Genomic DNA, 20,023 nt, shown 5'->3' on the forward strand with positions numbered 1-20,023 from the left:
TTAACTTTATTGTTTTTAGGAAAACACACGTGCAAGTTGTCCCTTCCAAATTCCAATGTAACATGTATTGCGGCTTCTATACATCATGAACGATAACGATCAATTTGTAGGCGATTTACAAACGCATTGAGGAGCATGCCTTTATTGTGGCAATCTTAGTGACTTTAGACTCATCTCCTCGTTAGGCGATAACGAATGACCTGCGAAGCTGTCTAAAGCATACACAATCGACGTCGAAGAGTAAAACGAAGATGCTTCTCTTAACTTTTGTAATCATTTGTATTCGTTTATTTAGTCCTTAATGTGCCAACGTGGGGAGACTTAGCTCAGTTCTGAAACACTGAAAACGTATCATAATACCGGCCATAGACGGACCACATATTGCGGTCGAGACCGACTGCAAGATGCAGTTGCCGCACGTTTTCATACTCCTATACTAAATTCGTATCCGCAATACACTGACCGCTCGAGCAGTTCTTGAGCGGTCGGTACTTTTAACGCGACCGCTCTAGTCAGAGCAGTCGGTCCCGACTCCCGACTGCAACTTGCGGTCCATCTATGGCCAGTCTAAAACATGCACAATCGACGTCGAAGAGCGAGACGAAGGTGATTCTCTAAACTTTTGTCATCATTTGGTTTATTTAGTCCATTATGGGCCAAATTGTGTTTGACTGTATATCTGTTACTTCTTCACGCTCAAACTGCTAAACCGATTTTGCTGAAATTTGGCATGGAGATACTTTGAATCCCGGGAAAGGACCTAGAGTACTTTTTATCCCGGTAAAATGTACGGTTCCTCTGCGCTTAACGAATTTTGGCGCCACGGAGTTGCGGGTGTCATTAAGTAACTTTAATAAATCTCGTCGAAGTTGATAAAGGACTGCGCGGCTCGCAGCACGGAGACGGCTCGCGACTGCGACCGCACGCGCTCCGGCGACGGCGACGCGGTGGACGGCGCGGCGGATCGCGGCGGCGCGGCCGGCTTGTGCAGCGCACGTGGGTCCAAGGACGCCCGCCACTCGCTCAATAAGGCTTCTTTGTATGATACCTGGGTGAAAAATATCATGTACTATCAGAGAAGTTGATTGATAGGCAGATGGCGGACCTACGTCATGTGGTCGGCTTATGTCAATTCAATGTTAGCTGTGATTGGGCGGATGGGTTTGACTTCAGGGTCATCCTGAGGAAACAAAAGGGCAATTTGCATATGAAAAACTACCATTTAAAAAATTCTTACCCGCTCTTTGACACAAATCTTCTTGGCATGGAAGAGGAAATCGATGATGGCCACGATCAGACCGATAACACCACCAACGCCGAGCACCAAGAATATTCCACTCGTGTTCTTCATCTGCAATGACTCTTCCTCTGCTTCTTCTTCCTGGAAAAGTTTAAAGTTAAAACCCTGTTGTGCTTTCAAGTAACGTATTTATAATTGAAGACATGAGTGGAACAAGCAGGCAAGTAACTGTTAAAAAACTGTTTTTTTTTTCATAAATACAGGCTTGAGGGCCAGGAAAAATATTTAAAATAAAAAATGTGGATTTTATGTGTACCCAGATATACCTACACCGGTATCGGTGACGGTGGCCGGTTTCATTGAAACAAGGCGAGGTACGCAGGAGTAATTTTATAGTGCCCAAGTGTATGCGCAGTACACAAGAGCACTCTCTATTCCTTTACTCTCATAACCCAGTAGGACGGAAGACCGACACGACTAGCGAGAGATCAGACGCAGGACCGACTTTTTACATGCCCATCCGACGCATAGGTCATCTTACTTGTCAGACAATCAGGTGATCAGCCTGCGTTGTCCTAACCAAACTTGGAAACAACATGTTTCCAACGCGGGAATCGAACACACAACCTTCGAGTCAAGAGCCACGCTCTTAACCACTGGACCACGGAGGCGTATCCAGATATACTAGCCAGATGATGAAGTAGATATTAGTGACATATTTACGTTTAAATTATAATATAAGGTAAAAATGAGCAATAATTGTCCTTATTATAGTATAAAATGTTAGTTATCTGGTTCTTTTACTCACGTCTTTCATTATTTACAAAAACTATATTTTTACTAATGCACAATACATCTACAATACAATCTCGCGAAAAATATGTAATACACAACTAAGAAATTGAAGTCTGAAAAACAGGGTATTTAACTGTTTACTTACTTTGCATTCCTTTTCATTGTCTTCTTCTTCCCACCACTTCTTTTTCAAGATCTGCAATCTTCCCGACTCCTGAAGCGCCAAAATTGCGGTATCTACTAAAGTTTTGTGCGGCGAATCTAAAAAAAGTTTTTTTTGAGAAAAATCCTTGAAGAATATCTTACTAAGTAAGGATAAACTTACTTTTAGGCATTGCTATTCCATATTCTTTAGAGTCGAGTTTATTTCCCATCATCCTCAAGTCGCAATATCTTTTCAAGTAGTATTCAATGGCAGAGGACTCCATGAAAAAGGCGTATCTTCCCTTGCTGCCCTTGCTACGTTGGACCCTGATTCTGCCTTCGTCGTTGCTGTGAGTGAATACGGTGGGTTTAGCCGACTCCATTACTGCCCACAGCTTCTTGTAGAGGGAATCATTTGAAGTCTAAAAAGGAATATAGCAATATTGTCTTCGGTTATTTTGACCGTAGTATATTATATCTCGTTGGTTTTTGAGACAGAACAGAAAGTGTTGTCTAAGGCCGGCCATAGACGGACCGCATCTTGCAGTCGAAACAGACTGCAAAATGCGGTTGTAGCACTGCGATCTGAAGTTTTCATACTAAATTTAAATCCGCAATACACGGACCGCTCGAGCAGTTCTTGAGCGGTCGGTGCCAACGAGACCGTGGGTCCCGACTGCAACTTGCGGTCCGTCTATGGCCAGTCTAAGCATTCAGCAGTATCTTAAAACTTCTGATAAGACTAATATTATAAATGTGAAATTATCCGTCGGTTTTATTTCTTCTTTTCATAAAAACCGCTGAGCCTATTTTGATGAATTTAAAGATACTTTGAACTACGCGAAAGTACATAGAATAGTTTTCATATTTGTAAAGTGCATAGTCCTTGCGCGATACATTAACTGAAAAAACACGGTAGCCTAATAATTTTCCTCACATACTCACTTCAAAGAATCTATAGGTCGAACCGTTGATCTGCGCGCCGTAAGACACTGCGTTTTGTTCGGCGAGCTGGTTGACGTCAGTTATCTCGTTGCTCCTGCGGTTGTTGGAGAGGAAGGTGGACATGTTGGCGGTGTAGGAGGCCGTCACAATCATGGCGAAAAACCACCACATACCCGTCACCCACCGGGAACCTGCCGCCCTGGAAAGATTAACAAGTAAAAATTTGATGACAGTAGCTCTACCATGAGTTTAAAGCTATAGTATTTTTCGATACTCGATACCAATCGTAAATTTTTACTATGGCAAATTTTACAGCGCTTCTAGTGGTTACTTGCGGAACTAAAATCGCCATACTAAATATTTACGGAGTCGGTATCGAGTAATAGCTATAAACTCATGGTAGAGCCACAGCCGTTTCTCCGTTTTCCGGCAAAGGATATGCTCAAATTTTTTTTAGTCATCCGATAGAAAAAAAAAATGCTATAAACATAACTACCCAACTACATTTAAAAAGCCAATGATGCTTTGTAAATCGTAAATTAATTGATATAGTCGGAGCCTGAGCTAATGTTGAGCTTGTTGCTTAAATTCAAATATAGATCATAGGTACTTCCATAACCTGCTAAAAGTATTACTTTGGTCCCGCCATAGCCAGAAAAAGACAATAATAATATTATGTAATCTCTTGTTCATCATTTTCAACATAGGACAAAAAAAAGATAAAAATTTAAATCTTTAAAGTGTATTTTTACACTACAACTAACTAAACACACACACACACACACACACACACACACACACACACACACACACACACACACACACACACACACACACTGTGCTAAATTAAGTGTGCAATTAAGCTGTTTTTTCCCCTTTAGGGTGCGTTCAGACGTGCGCGTGTTCTACTATAGCGTGTAGGAAAACACGCGCGCGGCCTGCGTTATTCTGCGCGGTTTCTGCGGTTTCTGCGCGGTTTCTGCGCGGATTCAACGCGTGCTGCGCGCGTGTTTTCCCATACGCTACGGATAGAACTATAATTACGCTATATCAAAATTCAAGATCACTCAAAATCCGTTAGTTGATTCCAGAAACCTCACTATAGTTAAATGTTGTACGTTACAACGTCTCGTATAAATATTATCGCTTTATGTAACCAGCTCTTTGGAATTATTGTCTTAAGTCTATATTCTAGACAGGATTCGCTATCTCGCTCACTATTCGTGCTCATTATGTCGTGAAACTAGAATATTATCTAGTTGTTGTTCATAGACTTGAAATTCTAGGATTACCGAACTAAAGACGTGGGAGGGTTCCATTGTTTGAACAATTGTGGAATTTAGAGTTAGGTTTCAATATCTAATTTCGAACTGAGGATACCTAAGTTCTTGTAAGCATACCTTGGAAGTATATCGCAACCTTGAGTCATAATAGATCCCATCGTCAGCCACATACAGTTGTACAGACTCCATATATTCTGCAAGTTCTCAGGATTCTGATTACAAGGATGGGGATTCACCCAGTCACCTTGACTCATACTGAAAATATAGAGCAATATTTTTGTACTCGTATTATATCTTACATAAAATGCACAAAATATTTCATCAGATTTCACTTTGGTTTTAGAAATTGATATAGAATGTAATAAACGTAAAATCCGCCCGCATTCGGAGCACAATTCACAAAGAGCAAAGTATAGGCGATTACGTGAAATATAGAGGAAAGGTGCCCTGAAACAAGCTTTAAAATGGCCCAAGAGCCAGTAACAGCCAGATTTTGGTCATTTTATAAAAGCTGAAAGTTTCCTGTATATGACACCTATAGAGGTAAGAACGACCAGCAATTATGAAGTTTCGGTCGAGGTTTGAGTTCTGAAGGTCGACCAAATCTTCAATAACAAAAAGAACGAATAAAGTTAAATTTTTTATCTTATTTTCTTCGGGATCACCGTCGGGATCTCATCTTTCTCTGCAGGACATTTTGGACAGTTGCTTCCCGCTTTTAAACAGCCTCAAAATCTTTAGAGGTTCGTTTAAAATGACGAAAATCTGTCGCCGGCTCTTACTTTAAAATGAACAAAGACATTTACCGTGCACATATGAGCAACACGAATGACACTATTATATAAGTGGTGGCGAGGTATAACCAGACGTCCAACGAGAGTGGATTTATAAATGAGAACTTGTCGGGAACCACGGGATCGGGAGCTTTTATTAGGACGCTGATCCCCAAAGACATGAACGGCGTAGAAAAGTCAACGACAGCCATGCGCTCCGATGTTATCGTTATGTCGCCAATCGCCAATTCGGCGTTCTGAAAAGTGATCAAATGTAATGGATGTCGTTGTATTAATTGCCTGATTGTTATTGAATTGGAGTCAAAAGTCATGATAATTAAAATAAAATATGATATTGGAAAAAAGTTTTGTTTTTTTACATTATCATATTTTATGTAATTGTTACAAACTTATTTTCCTGTTCTGAGGTTACATATTATCATATTTAGTAGTCTCAGAAAAAATATTCATAAGCTCTCTACGTAATTTGCTCCAGTTATGTCAGAATCACGACTAATTTCATACTGTTATGTTCATAATGCGTTGACATAGCCCGAAAAAATTACGTAGGGTATCTTCTAATGAAACAAATAATTATCTGGGGGTACTATTTTTCATCCAAGAAACTTACATGTTCAAGCAATTCCCCCATTATACCGGTCCATTTTTTTGTTCCCACAATGGGATTCCCGAACTCCTTCACTTTGTAAAACTGGTACTTTAGATCCTCTTTTTGTACCTCTTTTATGTGTTTGAATATTTCATCTATGAGATCCACGCCGTAACCTCTAAACTTGGTCGTTCCGTTCGACTCATCGACATCAAAGTAAGGCAATCCAATTTTTGATACGACCTGCAATATTATTGTACATATAAGTTTATATAGTATTTTAAGACGAGTTATTTTAGTGTGCCATACTAAAAAATAAGACTGAACACCCAGACTTGTCGATATAATATACAGGGTGTAACAAAAATAAGTGATAATACTTTAGGGTGTGTTCCTTGTAGAGAGCTCACTGTGAAAGTAGCGGCGCTGAAAGACCATTATTTTTTGTCACTTTTGTATGGGGAAACTCGTGACGCTCAGGCCCTTGTCCATACAAAAGTGAAAAAAAAATCATCTTTCAGAGCTGCTACTTTCACAGTGAACTCTCTACAAGGAACACGTACACACCCTAAAGTATTATCACTTATTTTTGTTACATATAATATTATTAATTTAAGTTTCACCATAAAAATTCACTTTTCTTGTTTCTAAATCTATATTTGTTTGCATCAAGTAGTTGCTGAAATTACTGAATCGAATTTGATAAAAACAGACATAGAGTTGTTGTACAAGGAAATGCTTCTGCGTGAAATTACCACCTGGATTTCCTTTAACACGCAAGGAGTAGGAGGGCAACTTTAAAGTCAATAATGTTTACCCGTATAACAGATTTGGAATTTCGAGCTGTGGATCTATCAGTGACTGCTTTCTCCTCCACAATCTTGTCCGTTCTTGAATCCCAGTAGCCCACATAAATGAACTGACTCTCGTTGTTCAGTTTCGAGTAGTGGACAACGAAGTCTTTCCGTCTTCCGAACTCGTCGAATGAAATGGGACCAGAGAACCCCTTGGATGTTGTCTGAAATATGAAACAAATATATTATGACTACAAGCAATAATATCTAAAAAATAATACAGTTTATTTGTTAAATATTACATAATTAATTTTTTTTCATCGTTACCAATAAGGCATTTTTTGGGTTCCGTAGTTATATCTCATTAGACAAAGATGAAACATAAAAACGAAACTGTTAGGGTTGTAAGCAAAGTGTAGATTTTTTATAACAAAGAAGGTCCAATTAGGTATATTTAGCGATCAATTAAGCATCTATGATACACAATAAACTTTATGATGTAAAAGTCATAGGGAAAAACTATTAGTCTTACCTTTAACAAAGCTTGTCTTAAATTGTCCCCCAAAGGCCACGCTATAGCCTCATAATCAGCTTTGCTCTCCATGAAACACAAAGGCGGTGGATTCTCTATACTCGACGGTCGTTGGAAATCTATTTCTTCGTTGCTGTCACTATGCATACTCCTGATCGCCTTCTCCAGATGATTCAAAGCATCCGCTGAGAGTGCTGTTTCCAGCTGAAATGTTTTGTAAGCGACTTTCATATTTAATGTATGCCGCAAAGGAAGACAAAAATGTATAGTAACACTAGATGACGCACCAAAATTCGTTTATCGCGCGGGAACCGTACATTTTTTCGGGATAAAAAGAATCCTTTGTCCTTATCCGAGACTCAAAGTATTCCCATTCTAGATTTAGTGAAGGTAACAGACAGAAAGACAGAATTTTGCATTTATAATATTAGTATGGATCTGTAGGAAAAAAGTTCTGGATTCAAAATTACTTTTTCCTGAAAAAAAACGACTGTTTTCTATTTACCCGAATGGTGAAATTATCGGTGTTCATATCGATGTCCTTCCACCGTATGTCGTTGGGTCTGGTGAGGTGCATGGTGGACACGTTGGCCATCAGGTCCGGGATCTCGTCCAGGTTGATGCTGTACGCGTCCAGATTCGTCAGGATGAAGCTCTGAAACATGATTTAAATTATTTCTATTTCTTGTTTCTTTCCCATTTAAAACTTCAGCTGCCTTTCTCCCGACAGAATCAGTAGGGCTACTACGAAACCGTTTTGAGATTCAAACAATTGGCTGAGAATGCCGCGTCCTGCTCTAACAACGTTATTTCTCGTTTGTTAGAATAGGACGCAGCATTCTCGAACGATTGTTTGAGTATCAAAACGGTTTCGTGGTACGGCCCCTGAATCGAATCGAGAATCGAATCAGCTCGACCTCAAAGCTTTAGTTTCTTCCGACATAATAATATATACTAGCTCAAAATCACGATTTTGCACGCAGCACGCTGCGGCTCAATTTGGAACTTATTCGATCTCAACGGCTTTTCCCACTCCTGACAGCTATACTAGCGCACGACCTTTACGCGGCTCAATTTGAAACTAATCAGACACGTAAATCAAAATCAAATCAGTTTCGGATGTAAGACTGCTAGCCAGCGAAGGCGATGTTGCATTTTTTATTGCTGTAGAGCCAACTTTACGATACGGTGTTTGCTATGATATCTTGACGTGTAACGTGAGTGTGTAATTTATTTATTTATTTTATTGCACAAAACACATTACAATCATAATGAAGTAAAATGATAAATACAGTTTATGCCATGGATTGTAAGGTAACATATGTGCACACTATTAAAAAATACATTGCAAACTATAACATTTGCTGAGTAACTAATACATAATAATTTACCGATCTATATAAAAAAAAAAGGTGAACACTAAAAATAGATTATATGGAACCTTCTAATGTGATATGGAGGATGTCTTTAACAATTTTTATATACGATTGTAGCTTATCAAAAATGTCTAAATTTTTATTTTGTTTTGAATAATTATTGTATTGGCGAGCCGTGCGTGTTAAAGGGTTGAAATAGGATATATTATTTTTGTAGACATGCAAGGCAAACAGGTTTATGTTATTTGCTCTACGAGCACTAAATTTTACATTGAAGTTAATATGCGAGAGTAAGTTAGCTGAATCTAATAAATTATGTATAATTTTATAGAAGTAAAGAAGATCAGCAAAGATGCGCCTATTCTCAAGAGTCTGTATTTTGAGATTAACTAGCCTATCATGATAATTTAAATTTGAACGTCCGGGGTAATAACGGTAGAAAAGAACCTTGACAAATTTCCTTTGTACACGCTCAATGTCCTCTACGTGAACTTTATAATTAGGAGACCATACGGGGCTCCCGTACTCTAAGATAGTCCTAACGAGAGTGGAGAATAGATATAGAGTACTGTTAGGTTTTTTGAAATCTTTAGTTGTCCTTAAGACAAATCCTTGAATTTGATTTGCTTTGCGTATAATGTGTTCATAATGAATACGAAAGGAAAGTTTCTCGTCAAGATACACACCCAAATCTTTAACAACTTGAACGCGGGTAAGTGCTTGACCATCAATTCTATATATCCAGTTAATTTTATTACGTTTTTGAGTGAATGAGATAACAGAGCACTTACCAACGTTCAAGTACATACGATTTGCTTTACACCAATCTGATATTTTGTCAATGTCTCGCTGAAGGGCCAAGCAATCTTCATTTTTAGCTATCAAGTTGAAAATCTTAAAATAATAGAGGCCCCAGGTAGGAACCTTGGGGTACTCCCGATGTAACATTGGCTGGTGAGGAAATGAAACCCTTCAATGCTACCAGTTGATTCCTATTCTTTAGATAAGAGCATGTCCATATATACAGGTTCCCATGAATACCATAAGATGCTAATTTACGACAAAGTAGGTGATGATTTACTTTATCAAAGGCCTTCGTAAAATCAGTGTATACAGCATCTACTTGGCTACCAATAGAAAAAGCTTGGCAGAGGTAATTTTTATATTCCAATAAATTTGTGACTGTTGATCGACCTTGCATAAAACCGTGTTGCTTGTGTGAAAGAAGTGGTTTCATGTGACTATAAAGATGACTATAGACTAAAGATTCAAATATTTTAGCGAAACATGAAAGAATGCTTATAGGTCGATAATTTCTGCAATCTGTCTTATCACCACTTTTAAATATTGGGATAATATGTGCTGTCTTCCAACGATCAGGAAAAGCGCCATTGACTAGAGATTTGTTGTAAATGATAGTTAGAGGCATAGATAACTCCATAACAAGCAGCTTAATAAAATAAGGGGGTAACAAATCTGGCCCGGCACCTTTATTAGGATCTAGTTTTTTCATTTTTAATATGATATCACTTTCTTTGATTAATACATTCGACAACGTGTTAGGTGAACAAATGCTATCGGAGCTAGTGGAAAAGTTACGATCACTTTGGAGGTCATGACTGCTATCAAAAACTGAAACAAAGTAACGGGAAAAATGATTACAAACCTCCTGACCGGTGGATGACGATATACCATCAAATTTGACAGTGTTCGGTATAGAAACGTGACCTTTTCTATTGCTCACATAACGCCAAAATGATTTTATGTTTGTTTTTAGAGAACGTTCGGTCGCAGAAATATATTTGTCATAACATGTTTTAGTTAGAGCTCTTCACCTATTTCTAAGCATGGAGAACACATCATAGTCGCGAGGGTTTCCAAATTTTTTGTAAAGTTTATGATATTTATTTTTTTCTTGGTTGCATTTAATTAACGCCCTACTATACCAAATGGGGTATGATGAAGCTTTATTAGATACGGTAGGAGTGTGTTTTTTTATTAATTTAAATAGTGTGTCATAAAAGGCATCTGTGCATGAGTTAATATCATTAGATCGTAAAATATCCTGCCAGTTAACATGATTTAAATCAGATTTTAAGTTTATAACGTCGCATTTCTTAAAATTTAGCCTTTCAGTGAGACATTGACGAAGTTCTTTAGACATTCTAGGTAAAGATAAACTAATTAGATGATGGTGCTTATCCACTTGGCTTAATGCGATCTCTTCGTTAACACTTACTGTCTCCATGTTTGACAATACTAAATCAAGAAGACGATCATTGCAGTTTTTGACATTATTATACTGTTTTAAGTTGCAGAAAGACAAAAATTCGCTTAGAAGGTAGAGCTTTTTATTGTGTGTATGAGGTATAGCTGTATTAAGAGTGTTATTACACCATGCAGTGTAATAGTCGGGGGTGTTGAAATCACCCACAAGCATGAAGTTGTCAGTGGGGCAGCTATTAATAAGTAAATTTTGACAGTGGTTATAGAAGCTTTCTAGAAGATTATGGCTAAGGTCAGGTGGCAGATAACAAACGCATAGATGAAAGCGTGATTCAGTGTGCGAGTTAGGTAAAAGAGTTATCCAGATATCCTCCATATCACTATCCCAAGCTGCCTGACGGATTACATGGTACTTTTTGTGGATATCCAGTAAGACTCCTCCACCTTCGATTTTTTTCGATAGAGTATCTACACGATCGCGTCTAAAAACATTGTAGCGAGAATCAATAACTTCACTATCGAATACACTTTTATTAAGGTTAGTTTCCGTCAAACATATGACATCATAATCTATATATTAATACGTGAGAGAAAAACTTTGTAACCCTTTTTACGAAAAATGGGGAAACGTAGGTGCATGAAATTTCGCACAGTTATAGTTTATATGGTGAAGGAGTGCATCGAGCTAATATTATTTTAAAATTATGCTTTTATCATATATATTTTTAACAAATAAAACGTTACACATACTACGACACTACTACTAGGAAAAATGACAGATTTTTGAGTGACAAGCCTATACATACGAATTATATTATACGAAATAGATTTAAAAAAGTTGTTAAAGAACGTTTGTGTACCAAAGCGTACTATAAAGTTACTGATTTCATGAATGATAGTACACCATGGGAATAAGGTCGCCCCCTGCAGAGCTGTTTCATTATAATATGTATAATAATTGTACATTCGTTGTATTTTATTTAGTCATAATGACACTGTTATTTTATAATATATTTTTTGTAATTTTCCATCTTTTTAGAAAAAGATGGCCCCGTGCGAGTTTCTTACGCCGGTTCTTCTCGCCGGGTTAGTTCCCGAACCGGTGGTAGGCATCTGTGTAGCCCCGACGTTCAGAGAATATTTGAAAAAATTTATTCTGAATAAAAAATTTTGAGTTTGAGTTTGAGTTTGAGTTTATACTCTTTTATTTATGGTTGAAGTCTGTTGACAACAAGTTGTCAAATTAAAAATGGATTATTGTTTTTTTTATTTAATTTTAGATACTATTAGACAATGCTTAAACGGCCAGTCTGAGATCAGCCAAGTCCCAGAGACAAGAATAGAAAAGAACTATGATGAAGTCAATATTTTTTACAAAATATAGGCAGTAGTCCTAATGCAAGTAAGGTCGAATTTCGACCATTGGGCGATCTCTAGTTACAATTTAATACATTTAGATAAAATTGTGTGAGCTTACTTCTTATTCGGTTTACATTTTGGTAATAAATTTAATCATTGCAAAACTTAAAAGAAACTATATATAGACACCACAAAAAGTGAAAAAGCTTAAACAATATGACCGGACTCGTTTCATTTTTTCGAGTATAGATATTGCCAAAACGGATCCATACAAATTTATAACTATTGTCCTTACAGAATTTACAGGCCATGTTATGTATTTCTTTAACTTCGGGAGACAGGTGTTCAGACAAATAAATTCTGCAATTGGTGCCAGACAAACCGATATGAGCAGCAGACAGCCTGTCGTTAGGGTGAGACTTGTTGAAACGGGTAGCTGCGGATATAAGTGTGTCACGCAGGCGTTGCGACGAGAGAGTGACCAAGATATTACGAGGTCTTTTCGAGCTGGGGTCCATCTTCGCCACGCGACGACACGCCTTAAGATCGTTTTCGGAGATAACAACATCCAAACACTGACAAAGTCCCTTAAATAATGCTATCAAGTTCTCGGATTTACTTTCAGGGACCTCATGTATTTCGAGATTTACGTCCCGCGAGATTTTTTCCACAGTGGACAGACGTTTTTGTAATTTTGTAAGTGTAGTTTGGGATTTGGACAGCTCGGACTCAAGGTGTTTTATGCGAGAATTTTTCCTATATCCTTCTTGATGTCGTTCTGTTCCATTGTGATAAAGTCGGTAGTAGCCGTAAAGTCCGCTTTTACCGCTTGAATTGCCCCACCTCCGCGGCTATCATGTCCTTCATATCCTTCAGTAGTACAGATCTTAAGTTGGTCATAAAAGACGAATCAAGAGAAAGTTTTTGATCTATGAGCTTCCCTATATGTTCCAAAGTGACAGGTTCGCTACCTTTTTCGGCGCCTGACGGAATATTAAGAGCAACATTTGACTCAGTAGTTATTTGACTAAAAGTCACATTCAAGGATTCATCGCACAAATCGTATTTTCGATTGCGACGCACAGGGGTATCGTCGTCATTATGTCTTGTAACATTTTCGCAGAATGGACAACGCAGAGAAGCCAGTTGAGCGGCATTTAATTGTTTATTTGCCTCTACCGTAACATTGAGGCATTCGTAACAATATTTTGAGTGACATCCATTACATTTCAAGAGGTTGCTATTACTTAGAATGTTTTCACAACCGTGGCAATTCATGTCTGCTGACATAATATTAGGAGATTGCAGTACGAAAGCTAATGAAAAATTCCAGTGGTCGAACGGCTAGGAACACAGAACACCGCACGAGGGACCCGGATTCGAGCACCGCCGACTCCTCAACTTTTCGACAATTCTAAAAACAGCAAACTTGCACCGAGGCCGCCACACTCACGAATCACGATCCGAAGTCTTCAATCCTGAAGGGGCGAAGGCTCCAAAGAGACAGCACCCTGCAGGGGCTCCAATGTTCGGAGAGTAATATATAAAACAAAAAAATACACCACTCGAATACACAACTCGAAACACGTCCGTTCACCTCGAGAGTCGACGAGCGAAAAAATTATAATGTAATGTGTCGAGCCAGCGGACGGTCGCGCTCCACGTTATGCACATGCAGCAAATATTATTAATTATTAATTAATATTATTTTCGCGATTTGAAAGCGTGAATAGGTGACCCACTCTAGAATTCAGAATATTGGTGCAAGATTAGTGTCAAATTACATACATTCAAGGTTTTAATTGCAACTATTTTACCTGATATTGAGTCGAATTTTCCACTTTTATAACTTCCTCCATATACTTTCTGACATTTTTGATGTCGCAATCCAATATGTGGTAGCTCATGTGTGCCGCCTTGAATATGTATTTAAACGTTTCCAAATTATCACCCTCCGGATCGAGCTTCCGGAATAGTATTTGTTCATTTTTGTACGGCCAAGAATTTATGACTTCTTGCAGACGTATGAAACCTTAAGAAAGAAATCGAGAAATTGTAAAAAAAAAAATCAATGTTCTTATTGTTCATGTTATTAGAAGGCCTACTCTGAAACTGTGTATGAATCATATCTTCGGATCCGACTGACGTGCGACAGCCGACCGAAGATAAAAAATTACTTTACTTCGAAGTTATATATCGTCTATCGCAGTCACGTGACAAAACTTTGGAGGCACGTGACAGATTTCAGTCGGCCCGATCCCCGAACTTTCGAACCAAAGAATTTCGAAGTAGGAAACGGCCGGATTATTCGACGAAACATTGAAATTTGCACTTCGGAGTAGACCTCCAACTAACTCAACAAACTTAACACAAGTGTTATAATACTTCATCTAAATTCTAGATCTAGATGAAAGAGCAAGTTTTCTGCAGAGAGAACAAAACGAACCGTACCTAGGATTTCTTAGGATTTTGACGATGATATACAAACTGCCTTGAGGAAAATGTCTTGATTAGCCCACAGGACAGGCTACGCTTAGTGTAGGGATTGGTCATAAACTAATGTATGCAATTTTTTTTGGGAAAAAATATATTCATGTTTGATTTTCAATACTTACTTCCATCGTCTTCGTAGAGGAATGTAAACTTATCCCATTGGAGTTTCTTTATGAGCGCTGCGTACGCTTTGGATATAAGTTCTGGAGGGGGCGCGTAGGATATTGTGAAAAGGTCTTGCTCCATTGTGTCCGTCGGTTCCCATCCTAGGGAGAGATGTGATATCTGAAATGTATTCATATCCTTCGTTTTTTTTTTGTTGTGGTGCAATTTTGATAATGGGTGAGTGAGAGTAACTAAGTAAGTTGGAAATAATTCTGTAAAAGGTTGTTGTTTTCTTTAGTCACCTAAAGGCTTAGTCGAAATCTCAAGGCTAATAGAAAGAAAGGTCTTCAATGAAGTAGTGTCGCTACAAAATACGTAAGTGATTTTCTGCTTACATTAAGCCGGTTGCAAATAAGACATGTTGTGTCGCAAATGCCGTTAGTTGGTCGAGCGTCGATCAGAGCCACTATTCCCTTATTGTCCTGTGTATAAGGGCAAACTGTAAAAAATTAAACGTTCTATTTTCAAAATTTATATTTTTGTTAGAGAATTTATAAAACTGTGAAATTCCGTTAACAAAAACTACCTATTTGTTTACGGAATTTCGGAGTTAAAATACAACACAGAATACACTAAAAGTATTCAATTTCATTGAATTATTGGACATGAAGTATTTTATAAATTAAATAGCTTTTACCTAGATAGTTCTAATTTTATTTTATTTAAATTTATTAAAAATTAAAAAATGTGTAGATAAAAAGGGTCAAACTTATTTCGAATCAATCCAATTCAATCGAAACTTTATCATTCATCTTCACTTTGTATTCGAGTTTGTTGCAAGTAGAATAGACACTTACGTTCCAAAGATGTGGAGTAACTGTCAAGAACTTTTAAGTAAATCGCTCGTCCGTGATAGGATTTCGTCGTACCCATCTTGACGATATTCTCGAAAGCCTGCATCGAGCTTTGCATATTTTGTGAATTGAAGAGACCACCTGGAAATACGTTTGAATACAAGCGAGCCGCCCTTTGAACTATTGTAATGTCTTAACCGCTTTACAAAGAAAAACATTCATCTTTTTTCTTTGTGAGGCTATGCGCATACTACATACACTGCGTGTATGGTACAGACGTTATAACCTGACATATTATTACATGTTTTGTCCTTGTCTATCCAGCCTATTTTCTAAAGTATCAAACAAGGTTAAACTTTGTAGTTTGTATACGTAACTAAAACTTCTGTATACACAGCGTGATTTTATTTATTTATACGGATTGGTTATCGTATAATCTGCATATTAATAATATGAACCATCTTTTATATCCTTTTAGGTGCTAGAAACTGTATTTAAATTGGTTGAGTAAACAAAAATATATAAAAGGAGCTCATAGAAAACAGGAAAGAAAACTTTATAACACTATGCAAAGTTCAACATTTCTCACACTCTTACCTATAGGAAAACGGGTGCTAACAGTTGCTTCGGTGCAGACAGCATACAAAAGGCAAACTAACAACGATTTATATGACGTCATTTTAATTGTTTCACACATCACAGTTAAATATCAGACGGGCAAGCGGCTCGTCGGCCGCCTTCACACCGTCTGGTATATTTTTGGAAAACAATTTTAGGTCACATCCACCAAGACGCGTGCGACGAATTTCAGAACCGCTGTGATTCACGGGATGGAAGTTAACTGAAAGTTTTCCAGTGTTGCAATCGAAAATTAAATAATTGTGTTGCAAATAGATCACTTGAGTATACACAAACCCGTTGCAGTGACACTGCAATGTAAATAAACAGTTGCAATGCTGAAAATGCGATTTCATTTGTTTGTTTTGTTTCTTGTGAGCGAGTGCCGGGCGCAAGTGATCCTGACTGAAACGTTTCAAGTTTCTTATCAAATAGGTGAGTGGTATTGTAAATTTTGTTTCGAGACCTAGGTCAAAAGCTTAGTGAAACCTAGTTTAGCCTAAACAATGGAGGATTTAGTTTCTCAAGTAAAACATTGATTTTAAAATATTTTTATTGCTGTTTGTCGTATTCTAACCTGATAAATAAAAAATAAAATGCCAGTGATTGTATAAGATTATGTTATCAAAAGCTATAGAGTTTAAGATTTGAAAATAGTAATTAATGTTTTTATACTTATCGCGTGTAAAATATATCTAGTAAACAAATTATGATTAGTAAACTGTGAGCAACAAATATAAATAAAAATCGCTGCTTGTTTGTAAACTAAAATGTTATTGCATTAATGTTATTTAAGATAATTAGAGTTTAACTGATGGTTCGGTTAATGTTTTGTAATATCAACGTGTAAAAGATGTATGTTAGAATTATAAGTAGAAAGTTTCGGTTGCGGTTTCGGTCGACCTTAAGGGCCTTCCCCAAATGTTTCGGTTTCGGACAAAAATTCGGGATATTATATTTGTATCATAATGTAGAGTCGACTACGGAAATCGAACAACGAACGAACGAAATCTAAAATAATAATTAGAAAAAAAATCAATATATTGTAATTCTAATTAGTTGTAAATAATATTTTTATGTTGTAAAATATTATTTCAGCTGGAATTTTCGAAAAAGATGCTCTCACGCAGCGGCTGGCTTTCAATGAGAGCATGCGATATGCGCACCTGGAGGAATCTGAGCTGCAGAAGTCGGCAGATGAAGACGATGACAACACATGTAAGTTTAATAACTTTCATATGCATGTGCATACATAACTAGCTTCTTCCCGTGAAATTATCTTATATCTTAAACGAGCAATTCTTGTACCTATATATATATAAATATATAATTGGAATCTCGGAATCGGCTCCAACGATTTTCATGAAATTTAGTATATTTTTTAGGGTTTTCGGGGGCGATAAATCGATCTAGCTAGGAATCATTTTTAGAAAATGTCATTTTATTCGTGTCCGTATTATCGAATACCGAGCAAAGCTCGGTCAAACAGCTATTTATGACTAGATGACGTCCGCAACTCCGTTGCGCCAAAATTCCTTTATCACGCGGGAATTCTGGGATAAAAAGTATCCTATGACCTTGCCCGGGAAGGAAAGTATCTACATACAAAATTTTAGCAAAATCGGTTCAACGGTTTAGGCGTGAAGAGGTAACAGAAATACTTTCGCATTTACAATATTAGTATGGATTTATGGTCACTACTCCTAGCATATTAATTTTGATCACCGTTTTACCCATATCATAAGAAGAAATTAGCTCCAAGGGATTGTTTGCATTGATCCAGCTTTGCCTTTTGTCTATTCGTGTAGTATGGATTATATTATGTAAACAGCTATTCTAAGTTAATTTTTACAGCCAAGGATTGGCGCCTAGAACCAGTTATACTGCAGCCTCAGAGAAGCGACAGTTATTCCGTTTGGAGAGAACGTAAGTAATCGGAAAACTCAACCATATAGCTATAGTAACTATACCCCATTATTATTTAAAAGGAGAATAAAATATTGTGTTACTTTAAAGTTAGTGTGCACAATACACTAACTTTAAAGTAACACAATATTTTATTCTCGGTTTATATTTATTTATTTATTTAACATTTATTGCACAAGACACTATTTACATAATAATTTACATATAATGACGACACAAATGAACTGCTTAGTTCTACAGAAATTTCTTACAGCACGCACGTTAGAAAAGCCGCTTGAAAACTTTGTAAATTAAACGTATTACCTGTACAAACAATATTATCTTCTTGTTTGTAAGGGCGTATAGTTAATAAGCAACGTATTTTTTGCAACCTTTACTTTTTTAGTCTGCGCGAAAATAGAAAGAAGTCCGATCGCTATCCTGGGCCCTCAGAATCCCATATCAGATTGTGCGGTCCGAGACCAGTGCGCGCTGGTGAATGTGCCCCACATTCAAGCCACATGGCAACCTCTAGACCCAGATATTGAGCTGATAAAAGACGAGCCGGTCGTCGAGGAAGGCGACAAACCGACGTTCAAGAAAATAATAATCAACTTTTACCCGCCGTCAGAGGAAATATCCTACGCATATGCCAAGCTCCTAAAGTATTACAAATGGGAAAACTTCGCTGTCCTTTACGAAGACGATTACGGTTAGTATTATTGGGCTATATTATTACATATAAGTTTTAAGTACGACATTTTGTCCGCAGTTTCGTTGCCCTGAAATCCGTTTATTACACGGCAACCGTATATTTTTCTGAAATAAAACCTAATAAATAAATCCTTTTTCCTAAATTAAAGTGTTTAAGTTTTGTCAAAGAATTTTAATACCCACCAGAATATTTTGAGCGGTTTCAGCGATCGGTGATTATAGACAGACAAATATTAAGATACACTTTTGCGTATTAGTATGAAATGATAGTTTTCGTAAAGAAACAACATCATTGTTATAATAGCAAAAAGATAAAATTTTCGCTTGCCTTGGCTCGAAAATTGCTTGGCAAAAATACTGAGGTACTTATAGTAAATACTAGAGCCCGTAATAGTAAACACTATCAACTTTGAACTGCTGGATACAATTTTAAAATACTTTCGTACAATTTTAAAATACTTTTTTATTTTATTAAATTCTACAATTATGTAATATTCTCCAGGACAAATAAACTTTCGCACTCGTGAAGAATCCCATGGAGACAAAAATTGGCGGAGACTTTAAATATATTAAGAAAATACTAAAAGTCCGAAAAAGTCCCGTCGGTTCTCCTTATTAACTAATTTAATTATTGTATTCAAGGTCAAATGTATGAAAATGTGGTTTTTCCCCGTTCTTCTCGTAAACGGTAATATACGGATATGCTGATTACTTCTGATTGACACATTTATTTTAAGCATACTATTTTAACAATCGGTACTTTATAGAATAGAATAGAATAGAATAAACGTTTATTTGCAGCTAAAACTATAGAAATACATAAATTATAAATTAAAGAAATAAGAATAAAAAATATAAAATCGTTGAATTATTATCATAAAAATATTGAGTATATTAGCCGCAAATTGGACCAAGCTCGGCAGTGAGTCACTTTATATTATGTCAAATCTTAATTATGTAAGTATAGTTAATAATTATCATAATAAAATGTCAGACAAAACTTATTTTTGTTTCCCAGGTCTAATGAGAATACAGAAAATATTAGCCGAATACACGGAGCAGTTTCCAATTACTGTTCGAAAATTAGATCCCAACGCTGACAATTACATGGTAAGTTTCGAAACTCTTAGAAATTTCATTATCATTTCAATGTAATTAATTCTGCTTTATGTTTCAATTAATTATTATATTTAATGCAATGATATTCTATGTTTAGAAACTCATTGATTTAATGTAAGTTTATTATGATGTCTTTAA

General features: G+C 36.9%; 2 protein-coding genes across 2 annotated transcripts in view; one reads left to right on the forward strand and one right to left on the reverse strand.

Moving 5' to 3' along the window:
• Positions 1–850: 850 nt before the first annotated feature.
• LOC121733778 (glutamate receptor ionotropic, kainate 2-like) lies at positions 851–16,309 on the reverse strand. Its single transcript, XM_042124134.1, has 16 exons — positions 16,127–16,309; positions 15,533–15,670; positions 15,071–15,174; positions 14,693–14,855; positions 13,895–14,109; positions 7,622–7,771; positions 7,117–7,320; positions 6,608–6,808; positions 5,812–6,033; positions 5,214–5,437; positions 4,525–4,662; positions 3,125–3,323; positions 2,361–2,601; positions 2,181–2,296; positions 1,238–1,381; positions 851–1,048 (listed from the first exon to the last, which is right to left on the reverse strand). Exons 1-16 carry the CDS (start codon positions 16,224–16,226, stop codon positions 851–853), a joined length of 2,757 nt encoding a protein of 918 aa, XP_041980068.1. The 5' UTR covers positions 16,227–16,309.
• A 154-nt stretch (positions 16,310–16,463) lies between these two features.
• Positions 16,464–20,023, forward strand: part of LOC121733776 (glutamate receptor ionotropic, kainate 2-like) — a 37,810-nt gene continuing 34,250 nt past the window's right edge. The window contains exons 1-5 of the mRNA XM_042124125.1: positions 16,464–16,582; positions 17,246–17,365; positions 18,002–18,073; positions 18,459–18,764; positions 19,785–19,876. Of these exons, the coding sequence (XP_041980059.1) occupies positions 16,483–16,582; positions 17,246–17,365; positions 18,002–18,073; positions 18,459–18,764; positions 19,785–19,876 (690 nt within the window). The 5' untranslated portion in view covers positions 16,464–16,482. The remainder of the gene's footprint in view (positions 16,583–17,245; positions 17,366–18,001; positions 18,074–18,458; positions 18,765–19,784; positions 19,877–20,023) is intronic.

This window comes from Aricia agestis, chromosome 14, assembly GCF_905147365.1.
Source record: "Aricia agestis chromosome 14, ilAriAges1.1, whole genome shotgun sequence".
NCBI classification, from domain to species: domain Eukaryota; kingdom Metazoa; phylum Arthropoda; class Insecta; order Lepidoptera; family Lycaenidae; genus Aricia; species Aricia agestis.

Bases quoted from the DNA above. Each gene is read 5' to 3' on its own strand.
- LOC121733778 (XM_042124134.1), bottom strand. From the start codon at position 16,226: ATGTGTGAAACAATTAAAATGACGTCATATAAATCGTTGTTAGTTTGC. The intron at 14,856-15,070 runs GTAAGCAGAAAA...AATACATTTCAG, and splicing joins TTATTTGCAACCGGCTTAAT to ATATCACATCTCTCCCTAGG. The intron at 7,772-13,894 runs GTAAAATAGTTG...ATCATGTTTCAG, and splicing joins AAAATTCGACTCAATATCAG to AGCTTCATCCTGACGAATCT.